At 43.6% G+C, this 18,759-nt stretch overlaps 1 protein-coding gene across 1 annotated transcript; it reads right to left on the reverse strand.

Moving 5' to 3' along the window:
• LOC124327055 (neuroendocrine convertase 2-like) lies at positions 1–15,953 on the reverse strand. The gene is made up of 13 exons (XM_046785900.1): positions 15,258–15,953; positions 12,645–12,749; positions 9,859–10,014; positions 7,437–7,545; positions 7,027–7,064; positions 6,883–6,959; positions 5,168–5,256; positions 3,879–4,267; positions 2,604–2,704; positions 2,297–2,530; positions 2,060–2,224; positions 1,508–1,625; positions 1–1,431 (listed from the first exon to the last, which is right to left on the reverse strand). Exons 1-13 carry the CDS (start codon positions 15,513–15,515, stop codon positions 1,258–1,260), a joined length of 2,013 nt encoding a protein of 670 aa, XP_046641856.1. The 5' UTR covers positions 15,516–15,953; the 3' UTR covers positions 1–1,257.
• Positions 15,954–18,759: the final 2,806 nt, after the last annotated feature.

Raw genomic sequence — 18,759 nt, forward strand, 5'->3', positions numbered from 1 at the left:
TACAGCTATATATGTTACTTTGTATTCGATTATAGACTCTTTTCTCATTGTTACCTACAGCAAAGTAACATAAAAGGAAGAATAGAAAGTTATGAAAAGAAAAGAAACCCAACAAAAGAGGCTGATGCGGGGGCAAAGGGAATGTAGTACTTTTGTGTTGTGATAGTAGCTGGTACGATTCCCACTGGGAAATGATCTTCGATCGATGAACCGCGAACAAGAAAACGGAAATATAAGTTGGAGAGAAAGGAAAAGTTACCAGGACACGATGAACGCATTCCCTCACGATTTGTCGTCCATCTCGCAGTTCAATGACTTAATACTACCCAGTAAGTAACGTTAGTAGAATCGAAGCTAGATTTTATATATCTTCGTATTTGGGAACGTTCACGTGAGATAATAATAAGATAAAGTTGTTTGAATACTCAGTTTGATCTTTTGACACCCGAATTAACACAGGAGTCAACTGGAAAAAAAAATTAGGTGAAGATCAAAGGGGAAAAAAATCAGCTCCATCGACCCTATAATTAACATGTAAGATACAAAGCTATATAAGAGAACGCCGGTTGAGGGTATATCGTAACAATCCGGCAAACAGAAAACGGGAAGGTAAGAAAGAATTTAAGACATAATGATACAGGAACACTGCCCTCGAGCTGACAAACAATTTTCCCCCTTGTCATGTTTCCAACAAGATTTTCATATAGTAGTAGTAGTTCTTTTTCGAATTCGAAAGGAAGGAGGAGTCGAGGAATTTAAGTTTTTTTGTATTTTTTCGTGTGTGTTGGGTAATGGAGAAGCAGCAGCAGCCTTCCGAGAATTCGCCAGTCCCGATATAAATGATCACGCGTCAATAAGGAGCCGAGTCGGGGAATTGTGAAGAAGTTTGGTAGGTATTAATCAGATTTGACAGCATAACATGTAATAATTGCAATATAGTAGCATTTCGTGGTGAAGTTTACGATAGGACATTTACCGAGGAGAATGAAAGAGATGTATAACAATGCCATAAACTCAGAAATTCGAACGGAAAGCTCAACGTCGATATGGTGGAAAGGAAATCGATAGAGAAAGAGAGGAAAAGAAGAGGAGCAAGATCGTCCCTGGTTGTTGCGTTTTCTTCCGTATTTTTTTTTTAAAGAGTATATGGGAGGGAGAGGAGAATTTGTTTTTGTTGGGATTTGTTTTTGTTTGGATTTTTTTCAAGTTTTGGTGGTTTACTGCTTCACTTCTTTTGTTTAATTAATTTGTCCGATTCTATTTGCGAGCCTTCTTACGTTCTTCGTGGGCTTTCTTGACTATAGCTAGTTTGGAATGTTTATCACCAGCTGGGAGACCGACGTAAGGAGCGTCCCGTGTCCCGTGAAGCATCAGAGTCCATTCACGTAGCCAACCGCTCTGCTTGGCGCCAGTAGGGGAATTGAAACGGACCTACCACAAATCAATATAGAACGTGTTTTTTTTTATGGGAATGAATTAGTTGAGCAAACAAATCCACGAGTTTTACCTCCAATGTCCAACGCCCACGAGGGTCCTCGCCCCATGTGTGCGTAGTCATGAACGGCCATTTGGTGAATCCATCGCGGCTGTCATCATCATTCGGTCGGCGGCTCAGAATCATGGATCTATGATGCAAGCGAAATTTACATAATTTTGAATATTACACATCTAAATTCTAAATTTTTTTCTTTCCTACACGAGAGATAAGGTAAGAGACTTGGAAGAGGAAAGGGGCGTAAAAATACGAAATTTTACCAAAAATGAGAAAATTTACATAAGAAGAAAGTCGTTTTTTCTAAAATTCAAAATGTTTCTCTTCCCTACACGAGAGGAAGGGTAAGATATTTTACATTTTGGCAGTAAAGAGGTAGGGGGTGAAATGAGACAAAAATTGGGAAAATTTACATAGAAGTCTTTTTTTTTTCTTGCCCTTCCTTTTCTCTGTTGTTCTTTTCGTTTCCCCTCCTCTAAATATTACAATTAAGTACAACCCCCCTCTCAGTTATCGTCATTGTCTTGCTGACTGTCGGTGTCGGATCACGTAGACGTATTGATTTACCTCGTTCCCATAGGTGAAGTCAGAAACATCTCGACTTCGCCTCGACGTGTCGTGTTTAGGCTGATAACGGCCTGAACGTGTTCCAGATAATCAACTTCAGTTTCACTTCCTTGGCATGAACGTGTGTCTAGTGTCAAAATCAGAGAGCCGTTGGTTGGGATTGGTCTGAAATGTGCAAAAAAGAAATTCGTTTTTAGTGAAAGTTAGTTTCATAGTGTGTGCTTCAGAAATTTTTACTTGGGTTGCATCATGGCGCCACCTTGACAATGAAAACGGGCTGGAACCGATCGCCATGCTTTAGCCAACGTGACCATCGAGCCAGCATCCAGGACGCCGAAACCGAAGAGGTGATTGAACTCCAAGCCCACGCCGTTCATGGTCCATTCGAATCGACGCTTGGCATCGAAGAGGGAATTGCGTTTAGATGTCAACACAGTCAAGTGCTGGATGTCCCTCCACGTCAACGACGGACTGGCGAGAAAAAGAAACGACATGAATGCACCATCACGACGCTGCTAAAAGGTAAGTTTTTGATTTCATTTACTTGGCTTCCAAAGCGAGAGCGAATACGCCAGCAGCTTCCGGTGCGGCTGCCGAAGTTCCCGAATGCGTTTTCGTGCATTTACCGTACAAGTCGGTGGTGGCCTGTTTTGTCAAGTAGAAACCTCTCTTTTTTTATAGAGTACATATTTATTTTTTTATTACGTTCATGCACGACACAAGTTTCCTTGGAACCTTTTTCGACGTCCAAGAAAATGTCTCGGTAAAATGACGCCCACCATTTATTTCTTATGTCACAGCAACCAAGCTCGTTTACGCGATAATTTGGCTTGCCAGTCGATGCGAAAAGAGAGTGCAGGCTTTAGAGTGTGGCTTAAGGTAACATGGCTAGAGAAAGCAAGTGGGAATATCGCCTTTTCCGGGAACAACTAGGGGGGCTGGCACTAGCTCGGCAATCAGGACTAAACGCACAATCGAGTACACAGGATCTTGCGACATTTTCTCTCAATCTCCGTCCATTTAGTGTTTTACTCGTTTTACTTCGACTTCCTCTTGGCTTCCAATTACCGCTGCATGTAGTGAGCAGTGGCGGAACCGCCTTATCGACTCTCTCGACAAGGCAGGTCTTGATTACTTTCTTTATTTCCGTTCGTCTCTTCATTCGCTGATGAATGTTGATGACGGTTTTCAATCACGCCAAATAGTCAATGGATTTATCTCATTCATGGCGACGACCTATTTTTTGATTGTCTTGTTGTACTCATCTCTATCCATGACATGTTTGTTCATCCTACTTTTTTATTATAATTCTCGTGAGGATAATCAAATTGTTGTCTATTCTTTTCTGTTGATATTGCGCAAGCTAGAATACGCTTGACTGGTTAAGTTTGATGAAAGGGAAAATGGCAAACGTAAATCGGGTTTTTCTTTGTCATTCTAAACCAGAATTTAGTTTCATTCCGACATGTTGATAAACAGTTTCAATATGTGGGCCTAACAATTTCGGCGATTTTGGAATCCCGTCTCATTTTTCGCTTATTAAGCTCGTGAATTCTGGATTTTTGACATTTAATCAAGGGAATTGTTGTAAGAAATATGCGACACTAACATCATCTTTTTTAAACTAAAAAAAGCCAGGGATCACCATCAATGTCACTTGATTTACTTTAGAGCGTCTATGCCCCTGACTATATCCGTAACTCTTGCTTAATGAGCTTTATCTCCCTCATTGAACGAACCAATAATCATAAATAAACAGTCAACAAAGTTAGCCAGAAAAAAAAGAGAGCGAAAATACAACGAGTTATTGCGAACTTACGACTCCGGTGTTTGGATCTTTGGCACCGTTACTAAATGTCGAAGCCAAGGTGGAAGAACAGCTCTCGTCGTAATGGGCGTTCTGCCCGTCGTTGATTGCCGAATTGATGGATATTGTCCACATTGAAGCCGCGTATCCATCGCAATTGCAATCGTCGTCGGAACCGCCGTCGCCGCTAGCCCACACGTAGATGTTGCCCAGTCCACGTCGACCTTCGTTGACTCCTCGAACAATGGCCCTCATGGTGGCGTTTCGTGGGCCGTCCACTGTTTTACCGTCGTCCGTAGGGCCCCAAGATGCGCTGTAGATGTCAATCAAGTGCGGTTCGTGACCCATCGAGTTTGCTTCAATCAGGTCCGTCATATAGGGCTGATCCAGCATTCGGATTCCTTTTATTTTTTGGTATGGAAGAAAAATGCTAGTTTAATATAAAACCTTCTGCGTCCCTTGCATCCCCCCCCCCCCAGTGTTTTTTATGGCCAAGAGATAAAACGAGACGATCGATAAGTTGTCAAAGACTGCTGCTGTCATCTGACGGACCGATGTAAACCATGGCGGATCCTGGACGGTCTATGCGTCCCGCTTGTTTCAATCATCTTGTCTATCAACTCTTCAGTTGGCTGACGTCACGAGTCAATTTGATCGACAAGTTGGAAGGTTACCTACGCCTCTTTTTTTTATTGAAGTAATTTTATCGAATTTTGAGCTGGGAGGAAAACAATATTGAACATGTTTGACACAACCTTGCGCGTTATTAACTGCTTATACTGAGCAAGTTTATTTCTCCTTCGCCTTTTGTGCCTTCTGGTAGAAACATGTCGTTCAGTCATCGTCACCCAAACTACTTTTCTTTTATGGAGTCGCGTAAAAGTTGCAGGTTGTGAAATAAGCTAGAGGGAAAACAATTTATTTGTCAAGTGCTCAGGTAAAAGTTTCGCCGACATGCTGTGTTTACAGTCGCTTGAGCTCGGTTACGTCTTTTTCTTCGTTGTTTGTGAATTGTTTTATTTACGATATTTTTAGTGTCGGGTATTCTATTTTTGCGAATGCGTCATCGTGTTCAATATAATCGTCCATAAAATATCAAGGTTTCTGAGCTTCGGCCCATCTTTGATAGCTGATTAATCAAGCCGTTGGCTGAGTTACAACTCGAAATTTTTGAGATTTACAATCATCTTGTCTGTTACTGGGGCTCAGTCGACGGTCGGGTTTCTCGGCCGGTTGCTATTTGCCGAGTTGGATATGGGAAACTGGTTCTTGTCACGAATTGAGAGAAGATTGTTGCTTACCTGCCACTTTGGAATCGTAGGCGACGCCGACGCCACACACCTGGTTGTCACGGGCGGCAGACACCTCTCCAGCGCAACGGGTTCCATGGCTACAGAAAAAAGAAAAGCGTCATGACACGAGTATTAGTTTACGGCTAACTTGAAATCACTAACACACTAGTTGTACTAGTCGTAAGCGCACAAGTTTAGAGTTGAGATTCGTGGAATCGGTTCGCTGGGATGACTCGAGATAAACAGTCTATATATCAAGGGGCACAGACGTTGGTCAATAACATGTCAACATGGGACTCGGGACAACTTTAGCTGGGATGAAACGGCAGCGTCTATAATCCTCTTGACTGGGCCCATTGTTGCGTGAAAGGGATGCGAGGGCACCTCATAAAAGGGGGAAGAGCGCAGATCGGGATTTAAGATGTGTGGGAATGGCCTATGACGTCTGTTGATGGACTACATTAGTTGACGTTTCTTTAGACACTTTTTATTTTTACTATCGCTCAGAACATTCTCGGCGATTCCAATTTGGAAATGGTAAAAGAAAAATCACGGCAAACTCTTTCGGGGAAAACGAATCGAGGACTTGGGATTTGTGGAATTTTAGATTTTCTCCGGTTTGTTATTTTAATACAAGTAAAAGGAAACCCAACGGGAGAAAGGCGTTGGATATAATCCCTGGAAATAGGAATGGGGGTGGTGAACACGCATACAAGTTAGTTAACTTTGATGTGTGAGAAAAGAACGAAGAACCCCCGCAAGCTACCGAGTTGTTAATTGTGCACGCCAAGCGTTGGAACTAGCGACTTTAATCTATTAAAAGCAAATGGAGATTCACGGTAGGGTGTCTATCTTTGTTCGTTCTATACACATGGAGCTAGCAGACAGCTGACTGATGTGGCTAGAATAAATCGACCATTGAGGTGCTGAGAAAAGGTTGCATCTTGATTGAATTTTCATAATGGGAAACAAACCGCCGAGTGGGTATTAAATGCGAAGCAAATGCATAGGACTTGACACCCTTTCTAAAGTTGCGTTTAGAGTTCAAAGTGCGCCGCAAGAAAAAAGGCAATTACATTGGAATGAAACTTTTAACACAAGTATACATTCATGAACTGGCTCGAGTCAATATTTGAGCTCCCGGACTTGGAAAGTTCAAAGGGAAGCGAACTGAATTTATCATTGAAATGAATGTCAACAGGACCGACGGAGTAGAACGCATCTGTAATAGATTTTCCCATTGAATCATTCACGATCTCGCAGTCGTTACAGACTCTGGGGGGGGGGGGGGGATCGATATGGGCTAGCTTCTGAGATTGTGTACTGGCCTTGCAAGTTCATATAGGCTGAGGTTACATTTCTCTCTTGTTACAGTGTGTCTGTGGTATGGTATTACACTCTGTACCGCCCCAACATGGGCTCGGTAATGACGGTTGGTGTGTATGAAAGGCAGAAGTACATAGTCTCACAAGAAGAATAGAGTCTGCAGCTATATAATGGCGGCGTGAGTGCAATCTCGACTAGGCGGGGTAGGTGTTTCCGGGCGGTGACGCACGTAGCCTCGTGCCACGCACAGGTAGAGTCCCCTTTTTTGTCGGAATCAGAAAATATTGCGTTTCCTTTCAGATGATTTACCTCGTCGTCTGCTATTTCTAATTGTAATACTATAGCGGGTCGATGCTACTACTACGTCAATGAATCGAAATTGCCTAAAAACAAATTACCTGTTGAACCAATCGTCGGTGTATCTTGGATAAGGGAATGGATCGTTGCTGCTAAAATCGTAGCTGGCTTTGGCGTTCTAAAATTTCAGACAAGAAATGTGTTGTTTTTAATTTGGAATATCGTGTAACGTTTAAGAACCTTACGTAATTGTTTCGGAGATCTGGGTGCATGTAGTCCACACCTGTGCGTCGTAATTTTTGACAAAAGGAAATATTAATTATGCAATCGGATACAAATGTTTGATCTAGAATCAGGCTAGTTTATTTGAAGCCTGATTGTAGAATATCGTTTTTCAGTCATGTGATCTTTTAAATTACTCCAAAGTGGCCGGTCTCTCAATAGCCCGGGAGAGAGCACAGTATAACTGCGTCACTGGAGATGCACGAAATGCACTGGCTCTTTTGTCTCCCGGGAAAATAAAAATAAAAAGGGATATGTGAATTGCCATTCCAGTTTGATTACAGCTGAAAGTCATTTCTCATGGGCTTTTTGAAAAGGTCACAATGCACTTACGGCACTATGGGATCAAGAATGAGAATTGGGGGCCACTTACCGTCATCCATAATAGCCGTTGTGACATTTTTGCCAGTAACTCCTTGAGCCCAAGCCGCTTCTACATTCAAATCCAGTCGAGGTTTGCCTCCATTCTGTCCAGTATTTTTCTGTCGGGGGGAGCAAAATACAATTACTGTTGTTAATAATTTGATTTCGGGATTTCCAACTTCTGCACGGTTGGACTGTGCCGAGCAATGAGCACCAAGAAATCTCTTTTTTTGATTTCCCGGATAAACGGGAAATGCTGGCAACATCACGTACGATTTTCCCTTTGCACCCAAGAGCCCTTGGCAACGAATGCTATGCCATCTGAATTCCCGGCTTAGGGACGACATCAAATGCGATACAGTGAGTTCCAATTTGCGAGCAACGGCGAATACTCATCATTAGTTTAGATGTTACTTGTTGACAGAGAGGCACGTACAAGAGTCTACAACAAACTTCCCGCTACATATATATATTTTTTGTGTGTGTGTACAAGTATGCTGCACAAGACTACTCTCTCGCAATCAGGACCGGCTGAGTTGACGAGAGCGTGCAGTCGAAGGCAATCTATTTGGCTGTATATATGTATATCACGTACACATATAAACTTTAGGTGGGCTCTGGTTTAACTTCTAATTGAAATCGTTTTTTCAATCCCAGCGCTGTTTAATCGAAGCTTTCAATTTGCATCGCGTAGCTACATCATTGGTTTTTGCATTTCAATCAATTCAACTTCACCCAAGATATTCGTTTTGACAGGAGCCAGTCATGCGTGCCTTCGAGTGGGCGACTGACGGAAAAAGCAATAAAGTCTGTTTCGCAGCTGTGTTGGAGGAAGCGCAGCAAACAAATATATATAGGAGAAAAATATATAAACTCTGGGATCTGGAAATGTCTTCCAATCTCTTTTATATACCGACTGAACTGTTCCGGAAGTTGAAACTAATTTGCGGTACGGAATTCTAGGTAAAGACCTGAAGCTTTCTATGGCAACTTTTAAAGGTACGGACTTTTTTTTTAAATTGGAACAGTCGACAGACTGTCTGAACTTGACGGAGGCGGCTCAAACTTGTCATTCTGCTCTCCTGCTCATCAAAGTCGAACGCCATTTTGAAATTGATTTTACTATTTTCCCGTCATGGTCGCCCATTGTGTCTTCAATTTTCTTTAAAAAAAAATATTTAAACGCATCAATTGATCTATTTGCGGTTTCCAATCTGTGTCTGCATTCATCTACTGTTTAGAATTCCTTGTAACCTTTCACGGGACGTTAAGCAACGGTGGAAATAATTTCATCTTGTTTTCATATATATCGCTTTCCCAGAAAAAATCTTTCATAACTTGTCGCATCGAGCTCGTTGTTTGCTCAAAAGTGCGTAAATTTAATCTATGCAGGGCTATAGGAGACTGTAATAAGAATCAAAGTAGCTAGCGTCGTTCTCTCGGCAGCTTTTCAGTAGAAGAGTGTATATCGAGTAACGGGTGTTGCGTACATAGAAGGGCAGAGACCATTTCATTTTGAATCCCGCGACGCGACATCTTATCTCTGGATCACGTATATAAGTCGACAAACTGTTTAAACAGTAGAGAAATTATATGACAGGCGTGTCACTCGAGTTTTCAGCCGCTCTCTTTTTTTTTTTTTTTTTTTTTTTTGTCGTTCAAACTTGCCCTTCTGTTTCACCACGATACGACCGACCTCCGTGCTGTTCCCTCACCAACTCCCGATCAATATTGCGTCCTTCCCGGTGCTGCTGCCCTGTGTGCGCCGCTATATTATAATGCCTGCCGCCATATGGGAAGAAAGAGAGAGAGAGAGCGGGATTATATGGTCGCATAATATATCCAGCGAACGGATATGAGAATCTTTTGTGACTCGACAACCTAATTAGAAATGACGACGAGGAGACTCGATGTTTGCCTAATTGCTTATTGTTGCTATTATTATATATTCCCCGTCGATGATGATCAGGCACTTTTACGGCCTAAATAAGTCCTGATAACTTTTGATGAAGAGTGAAATTGCCTCGTCGGAGCTTGTCATCGTCTTGTGTGCTCTCGAACAAACGTAATCATAAAAATGCTTGCGTCGTTGTTGCCGTTCTTCACGTAACATATTTTTGTCAAAGCAACAATAACGGCGTGACAAATAAGGGTGGAAAACGCGTAGTTAGTTCCGAGGCAATAAAAAACACGAACTTCATTATAGAGCCCGTCTTCACGCAACCTCGATCATTCTCCCGCGCGTACCTCATTTTAACTGGCAACGAACAAAGCCTATATATGTAGCTCTTGTTTGCTTATCAGGTTTAAGTTGGTTTCGTATTGACACAAAGGACCAACAGAGTTTCCCCCCATTGCAAATCACAACAAAGGGGAAACCGGTTTCAAGATTCTAGCTGTTCACTTCCGTTTGCGTGTGTGTGTTCACTTACCAGATACCATTGATATGTGAAGTAGGGATCGGTTGGATCTCTGTGCTCTTTGGCTGCTGCGGCGATGGCTGCGGCCGGGTCGATGGGCGTCGCCAATGGTTTCTTGTAGCCGCGCTTGAACCGACGGAAACCTACTTGCTGAACGGCGCTGTGAATCTGCGTACATAATAGAAACGAATGTGTAACAAGATGAGCATTTTGCCAACAATCCGGAAACATTTTCAAATTGTTTGCTGAGACGCCAGCACGACGAACGGGTTAGATGTTCATTTTATTCCCTTGAAACGTTCTTTGACCTTTTCGTGCAACGCTGAACGCGGTCTCCACGGTAAATAATTGCTGTTTGTTGGCACGTTAAAGCATGTAATCCTTTAAGCATCTCTTGCATTGATCATTGTGAAATTCGTACGCGTCTGTCCCAGTGCTTCTAGTGACAAGGAAAGAAATGTACAATGCAGGAGGCTATGTTTAATTGCATTCATGTCTGAATCATTCACTCGAAGGCCTTTGGTTCTATTTCCGACGTCAAACAGGGGATCGTGAATGTGCCAGGGTCATTACGGTCGTCGTTTATAAATGCACCGAGAGTCGGTCTCCCTTGACAGCGACGACACGCCCCTCGACAAACGCAGTTTCATTGGAAAGTCAAACGACGAAGAGAGAGATGAAAGTCGAGGTTTAAAGCCTGGGGAAAGTTTCGAGGAATTGAAATTTATCTTGGAGAGAGAGAAGCTCTTGCGTACGGGAAATAAGCCAATCTTCGCGTGCGGATTCGATCGGTTTGTGAGCGTCTTGACATGAAAGCATTCCACGAGAGCACCTGAAAAGGGCTAACGGCTAAATTGCGACCGTGAGGAGGCTCGTTTTATAACAGTCTGGCGAGCTGTGTGCGCAGCAGCAGGAACCACTTGACATTTTACTTGAACTATACGACGAGGAAAAAATCAACTTAACGGGCGGGGATCGTGGCGCCAACATCAATTGTCCAATCATGTTTGCGTGACCGGTTAGCAAAGGTAAAAGAGAACCCGATGACGTCCAAAGTTTCTTCTTCATTCAGCAGCCCTCCAATAACTTGTTTTTGAACGTACATTGTCGGCTATAGTCAATGTAAGTCATACAATTCTATTGGACGTACTCTTTAACGTATCCTTCGTAGTTGGAAATTGGAAACGGTCGGTGCTCCTCTTTCCTGTTTCTCAAAATTGAATTGTGTCTCCCATATCTATGGTTTCCTCTTCTTCTCAAAATTGATTTGGCTGCTGCCGCATCCGCATCCGTCGATGGGGAAACTGAAGGAGCAACCCAAGTCGTTGATATACGTCGCATCTCGATCGATCCGCTGTGTGTTGGTCGAAGCTTTGAAGCTACTTCAAAAACTCTCCATTCTCTGCGAGTCGGGATCAAGGGATATTCCGGACATAACTCTAAAGCGGGTAGTTCTTATAAGCGGGTAGTTCTTATATAACTGCGCAGCAGCATCGCGATTGAAAAAAGTATGATCTGTTTGTCTTTCGGATTTTTTATTTTATTATTTTTATTTAATTTTTTTGTCTATTTTTGATTCCATCTGGGGTGAGGGCGGGTGAACTTGCGTGAACGATGGAACTTGGAAGAAAAAATAAGGGACAATTTGATAAAGAAATTGGGCCTGACGGTACACAGTAACGGTTAAAAGGAATATAAGTGGGCTGAAAATAGGTCAATTGGTGTTTCTTTTCCAATTGCTTCGATCGTTTGTGCGGCCTTGGTGATATTGGATGCACTCTCCTTGACGACATTGACTAGACAAAACTGAGCTGCAATACAAGGACATAAATCTGTGGGAGGGTTTTTTTTATTTCCAAGTTGTTGATGAAATATATAAATGCGGATGAAAAATGAAGGTTATGCCGGAAAAGAATGAGTACTCGACGGGATTAGTCGAGGAAAAATGGGCGACTAGTTACATAATGGAGACGAATGCCGTCGCTTACAGTTGCGGCCTTGTTTGTGCTCAATGAATGGTTAATACCGTTTCGTTGTACCGTTTTTCAAAGTCGACTCTACTTATATCTTCCCTTGCTATTTCGTCACCGACTCTCTCTCCTCTATAGCTACTAATGAAATCTTTCAACTTGTCAATGTCCTTCGGGGAGAATTGAACGTTCTTGTTGGAGCGATTTCGGCATCCAGACTGCAGCAAAGAGAGGGGCAATAACGGAAAATGAATTATAATCGCTTTTTCCTGTTCTTTTTTTTTTTTGGCTTCCGTTTTTATCTCAGAAAATCTTTACTAAATCTTTCTTTCAATGTCGTGCGTCAAAGGTACTGTCTTATACTCTGCTTATTTATTGGAATCCACTTTTTTTGGCGGGGGAGTATTCGCGAGTTAAGGCCTATATTGGCAAAGCTTGAAAGAGATTGATGTAGCCTACCTGCATGCAAATAGTCTTAGGCTAGTCTCAATCTTTTCTCGTCTCTAATAATAAGAGAGACAGCAACTTGTTGGATCGATAAAAAGCTTTTGAAAGGTTTTTTTGTGTGTGAGTGGAATTGCCACAAAAGAACAAAATAAAAGTGTAAAAGGTACCGGGCGAAAAAAAAAATATCAAAAGAAATGGCGGCATATTTGGGGAATGGAGGGATAAAAACACATTAGAATGCGACGGCATAGAAACAAAGTTAACAAAACAAAAAAGAGAGTGGTGGTCCATGTCTATATATACATAGATGTATGCAGCAGCTAGGCAAAACTGGATAAAAGAGTGAAGTCTGGTAAAAATGGCATGGCGCATACTACTCACCAGTGGGTCGGCTTTGAGTTGGCGGGTGTGCAACACGCTGCGTTTGGTCCGTGCGTGTGGCAGAGCATGGTGCACAAAGTGGTAATCGTGATCGGAGCCGATAACCTGCAACGAAAGAAAAAGCAGAACAAAAAGAAACATTTGAATGTATTACAATTTTCGCTGGCAGGGTCAAACGGAACAATGAACTGTGCACGACAGTCGTGTATATTTCTCGGAAGGAAATGGTCGGCGAAATTGTTACTAGATTATTGGGATATTTCTAGGTCGTTGCTAGGGGTCGCTTGCAGGATGTTCGTTCGATTGCCTTCACCACCGAAAGGCTAAAGACGGGAGAGAAGATTGATCGCAATAATCAAAAGGTCAGCGCTAATAACTTGTTCGATCTGGTTTGCTTCGACGAGTAAATGTCTTGGGGGTTAAATGTGTCACCTGAATTAAGTAATCTGTTGCGAGGGGAAGAAAGTTGTGTTTTTTTTCGGGAGTAGCTGCTCACGAGGCTTATCGACTTGTTATCGAGGGGATTGCATTTTTGATCAGATGCCTTTTAATCTGGAGGTCTCAACTCGTTCGTGCTGTAGGCGATGACTTTGTCTGACTTTATTTATTCAAGACTCAAGTGCATGCAGTCATCAAGACTTCGTCATCGGGATTAATGCACATGAACCCCTCGTCCCCACCCACGCTGCTTTTTCCTGCCGTGCTCACGGGGGGAAGCACGCATCCCGTAGGCGGAACAAACCCACGCATATGAAAGGGAAGAATTGTTTTTCCAACATCCGCATAATTGCTGCTCACATTTTTCTTTGACGTTTCTGTTCATCGGAAGAAATATATCGCCAGTCACGTTATATCTTTATCGGTCGCTAAATGCGGTAGTTGTTCGATGACTGTAATCTGGTGGCCATTGGAAAGCTTATCACGCCAAGTAGAAAAAAGGAATATTGCCAAACACGCACAGCAAATCACTGCGCGAGTCGAACATTGCCAGGCCAAAATGGTTACATCGGTCGAAAATCGAGGTCAAGACCAGATGACGCTCAATTTGTTTTGCCGCCGTGTCCGATGTGATCGGGTTAACGGAGCACGGCGGCAGCGACGACTGATGGTCTTGACTGGACTAGATAGTCTTTTCAATCACCCACATCCCACAGTTATATTCCAGCAGCGTGACTATGTAGGCCTATGAGCGGCCCACATTCAATAAGAGGCTCAAGGGCTGACCCCGTGTTCTTTATAGCCACCAACAAATCAACCAGACAGGCCACTATACTATCTATCAGGTTATATTTTCGCGGTAGAAAAAAGACCAGCAGCAGCAGCAGCAGCAGTGGCTGATGGAATCAAATAGATAAGAAAGTAAAAAGAAGAAAAAGAACGACCCAATGGTTTTTGTTTGTTTGTTTTTTGGGGGGGGTGCGCGACTGTTGTGTTCCCGTATCGATTTCTCCCGACTGGATTCGGTTCTCTCAGTGGATGTATACGTGCTGCTGTGTGTATATAGGCCCATATATTTACGTGGAGAACTTTGAACTGTTGCGTGCGACTCCCATAACGTATAAAGTTTGATTACTCGCTTCAATGATGGTGCAATTTTATGTAGCGTCTGCAGAGTGAGCAAAACATCTGTGCTCTCTAATGTTATATAGTGTGTGACAGCTATTGGTGCGGGGGATTGAGATCAATCGTTGGGATATGTGTCCTGTCCGTCAGCATATGACGTTGGGAGACGAAACCGAAAGCCATTTTCCTTCATCTTTTGGGCGCAGTAGAGAATAAGGAGCCGATGCATCGATTTTTCGATATGGTTGTGGTGTTACTAGGGAATATAAGGCGAGAGATTCGAGCTTCGTATTGCACACCTTAGTAGCACTTATAGTATTACCTATTACTGGGTGCCGAAACTGCTTTCTATTTCTTTTATCTCGTGCTATATACAATGTACCGTTTCCGTTGCTTTCTGTAACTGGATGCGGGAAATGAGTTATTGATTAGGCAGTGGTGACGGTGGTGTTCGATTTGGTACGCCACCCTCATGTACATGTATATACACACCCTCTTTTTTTGGGGAGGGGATGTTTTTGTTTGCGGTGAATGTCACAGTGCTGCTGCCAGGATGAAACGAAGGATCCTGAGAGGACCACAATGCTCCTTGCGTCTATTGTGCCCAAGCAAATGTGCAGTATTAGGAGCAGCGGAACGTCGCGAGAAAAGAAAGATGGCGTCGTGTGTCGGGTGTGTGTTTCTCGCGTCTATTGCGCCGTTCACACTCTGATGGTCTCGCGTGGATCGATGGTGGGGAGGAAGCAATATGAGAAGAGAAGATAAGAGAGCGGAAGAAGGTTGGGGTGGGGTGGAGAAGACGAGAGAGAGAAAAAGGGATGGAGAACACGGGGCTGAGATATACAACTTTTAGTGCTGCAGAGAGCCGAGGGAGGAGCTACAACCTGTCCACCAACATCAGGATCGATGTTGTTGATTCAACCGGATTCAACATTTTCCATTCACAATCTCGGACTTGTCGATTTATTAGAAAGACATTCTAGCCGCATTTTGCAGAGGGGAATCTAATCGATAATTTAGACAGTAAAGAAGAGATTTGATAATATTTACCGATCCCCAGTTTTCGAATCCATTGCGGCGAGCTATCAAGTCAGCCTGCTGTCGATCCTGTACGCCGCGGAGCTTGACTAGAAACGAGTTGGTAAAGACTTGGGGCAGGGATGAACCGAATCGGCTAGCGGTGGCTGGCGGTGGGGCTGAAGATGATGCGACAGTGACCAGGACGACGGTCAAGCTGGCCAGCAGTAGAGTGCAGCAGACTGACGGCGACGTCCCGGCCTTGCAGGAGCGTGAGGTCGCTCTTAACATGGCCCGCGGATTGGAAACCTCGCGGACGGTTGGAATATTACCACCCGTTTTGTTGTCTCGACTTTCTGACAAGTTGCTGGCCTCTGAGCGAATCAACCGACGTCCTCTTCGACTTCTGGAACGAATTGGCGGAATTTTTCAAAACGCGTGTTTCTCTTTTTCACCATCCGAATCTGTCGCCCCAATCGAAAATAGCCAATAAACCCCAAACAGAACGGAATCGATCGTCACTTGGATCGCACTGGGATGTTTTTTTTTTTAAAGAACAGAACGGACCTCAAGATACCACCCCTTTTCTTGCTGGTATCTTGGACTTTTGAGGTGGGGGTCCGGTCTGCTGACTGTGGTCTCTTGACACAGCCGAATAGGACGGCCGCCTTTGAAACGCACGAGCTGCCGGTCCAACGGAGAAAAAGGGAATGAAGTCTTTGACTTGGATTCACTCCGGGTTACACCACTACACACACACACACACACACTGGATGACGTGTTAGCCGAAAAAGGGGGCGGCATCCAATGGGGAGGGACTTGTTTCCTAATGTCGCTCCTACTGGGATCCTCCTCTTGAACGATGGGTGTCTTTTGCGCCTGCTCCCAATGGTTCATGCTTTTCCGAATCCCTTGTGTTTTTTCCATTTTCTTTTTAAAAAATACAATAGACTGCGAAGCATCACGCCGGCAGCCCTGGTCGTACCGCCCCGCGAGACTAGATCCTTTGATTGAGGCTGCTGGGCTGGCCAACCGAGTTGGCTAAAACCTCTGTGATGCGACGAGGATCAATTATTGCATTTGTGCCAACTGAATCCACAACACTGTAGATAACACAGTTGACCTGAATACTTTTAAATCACGGACAAACCAACCATTTGAGGGTTCTAAGAAATTGGAGAACCCCAAAAACATTGAAATTCTTTGTGAACTATTACATGCTTACTATTTAGATGATCCAATTAATTTTGTGGGCCCTTAATTCTCTCTTAATTGGTACAGACTAGGATTTCGAAAATGCTGCGTTTCTACACGAAGCTTTATCCCCGCACTACAGCGGATTATACACTGTGATTGTCTCTTGCTCGTTGGTTGTTGTCTATACTTGGGTTGTTTGTTGTTGTTTTTTGGTAAGGCCTAATAATGTGGTGCCTGTCTGCTATAGGCGCCGAGTTTGACGATCGATCGATGCCGGTCGATCGGAAAACGATGGGAGATTCAGAGAACCGGCATCATCATCGATATAGAGCTGCTAATCACAAACGTCGACCAGCGATTACTTATACATTTGCGATGATCTCTGATGCTTGTCCTTAATTTCTGCTTGCGTCAGCGCAAATGGCGAAGAAACTTTCCTCTCCCAACGTATATAATGAGTCGACTAACGCCGTACTTCCTTTTTATTTTTTTTTGTGAACCCTACACAACAACAAAGCCATTGCTGCTGCCGTGGTAGCAGCTCCTTTTTCTGACGTCGAGTGTCATATATTCGGATATACTATTCAGCTGATTATCTGAATGATCCATCTACGGGAAAAGGTGCTGCTGTACCGAGTATAAAGTCGTCAGGGAGTAGACCAGTCGCCATGACGAGCACGGCTGTCATATGGGGCTGCCACGAAATTATGGTGGCGCCGCAGCAGCAGCAGCAGGTTCATTGCAGCACAACTCGTCTCTGCTGCCACCGACTAAACATGAATACAAATCTATCATGTCAATCTAGACTGTGCAGCGTAGTGTGTACAGTGGAAGAAAAAAAAGAGCGTCTCGCATGCGGGTGGCTCTAATTTATGGAGGATATGCTGCTGCTGCCCTCGTAAATGTTTAATAGCCCTGGTTACCGTGAAAAACCCCGTCTGATATCCACGCGGATAATCGACACACACACACGGAGAAGTGAACACGGTTTTTGAAAATCGACAAACGTCTAGAGCAGACTAGGCTCTAAAGAACTGGGGGATAAAAGTTTTTCCAAAGCAACTATACTGTGGGCACACACAGAGTGACACCCCGCCTCGAGAGGTTTGCTGGCCGCTCCTCCTGCACTTAGAGCCTCCTCCTATGGGTAACTTGTGTCTCTACTGTTTGCACGACCGACGTCACCGTTGACGTCACGGCATTGATTTCTCAACCTCCCTTTTTACCCCGCTTTGCCTCCTCCCATCCACTTATCCATTCCCGAGCTTCCCGAGACACTCGGCCTTAGCGCGCCAGCAGCCGAGTCCATCCACTAGTATGTGTGTCTTATTGCAATTCTCCCTGACTGCTGGTGAATATAACCTATGCGCCTCCATATAGAGTTTATATACGTACCACACACCGCACGTGCATTTCACCAGTATAATGGATGTACATAAAAGAGCTGGAATCCAAATGAGGTGCGGGAAAGAGATGGAGAGATATAGCATAAATAAAATAAAAGCTCGTGAATCAAAAAAAGAGTTATTTTTTAGAAGTCTGACTGTTTTAATAGTTGATTCGAAAACTTGGGGCCTTCCTTGCCTTCAGGGAGGGTTCTGAACTGCTCCGACTATTTTTAAAAGTAAAAAGAAAAAGATTGCGAGTGGTCGAGAAAATTTAATCTGGGGACCGTGAGAACTTTTGAATGCTGCGAAAAACTTTGGTTTCTTATTTTTTCTTATGTATTCTGAGCTTAATAAGGTTTTTCGGGTTTTTCATATGGATCGAGTGTCTTGAGAGAGATTGATTTCCTTCTAGGAATATAGTGTAGTGTTTTTGTTGCTGCTAGGAGGAATCGATAGTGATTCGATTGAAAAGAAATGCTGGCCCATAGAATAATCTGAACACAAGAGCCATGTTTTCTCAGTAGAGTAGAAAACTAGAAGTAGTAGTAGTAGAATGGTATTGACGTGCTAGTGCCTACTGCGTGTGGTAATGGCGGATATCTCTACCGCTGCAGCCGCTGCTGCTGCTGCTGTTTCCGAGTTGTGTCGTCGTCAATGTACTGACTAGACTATACAATCAAGGCCTCTCGGCCTGGTATCGATTTGGGGGGGCCCCATATAGCCTTAGATGTACAGCGCGCTGTATAGCGTATAGATTGCGCGATATATAGAACGCAATATAATGCGCGTTTTCTCTACTTACATCCCTATCTTGCACACACTCCATTATCAGGCGGCAGTATAGGAAAGAAGGCTGGCGTATACACAGCGTGAACAACACACACTGAACGGTAATGATTTATCGATACGGTCTGCTGCTGTGGCAATAATAATAAGGCTGACGGGGATCC

The sequence above is a fragment of the Daphnia pulicaria genome, chromosome 2 (genome assembly GCF_021234035.1).
Source record: "Daphnia pulicaria isolate SC F1-1A chromosome 2, SC_F0-13Bv2, whole genome shotgun sequence".
Classification (NCBI taxonomy): domain Eukaryota; kingdom Metazoa; phylum Arthropoda; class Branchiopoda; order Diplostraca; family Daphniidae; genus Daphnia; species Daphnia pulicaria.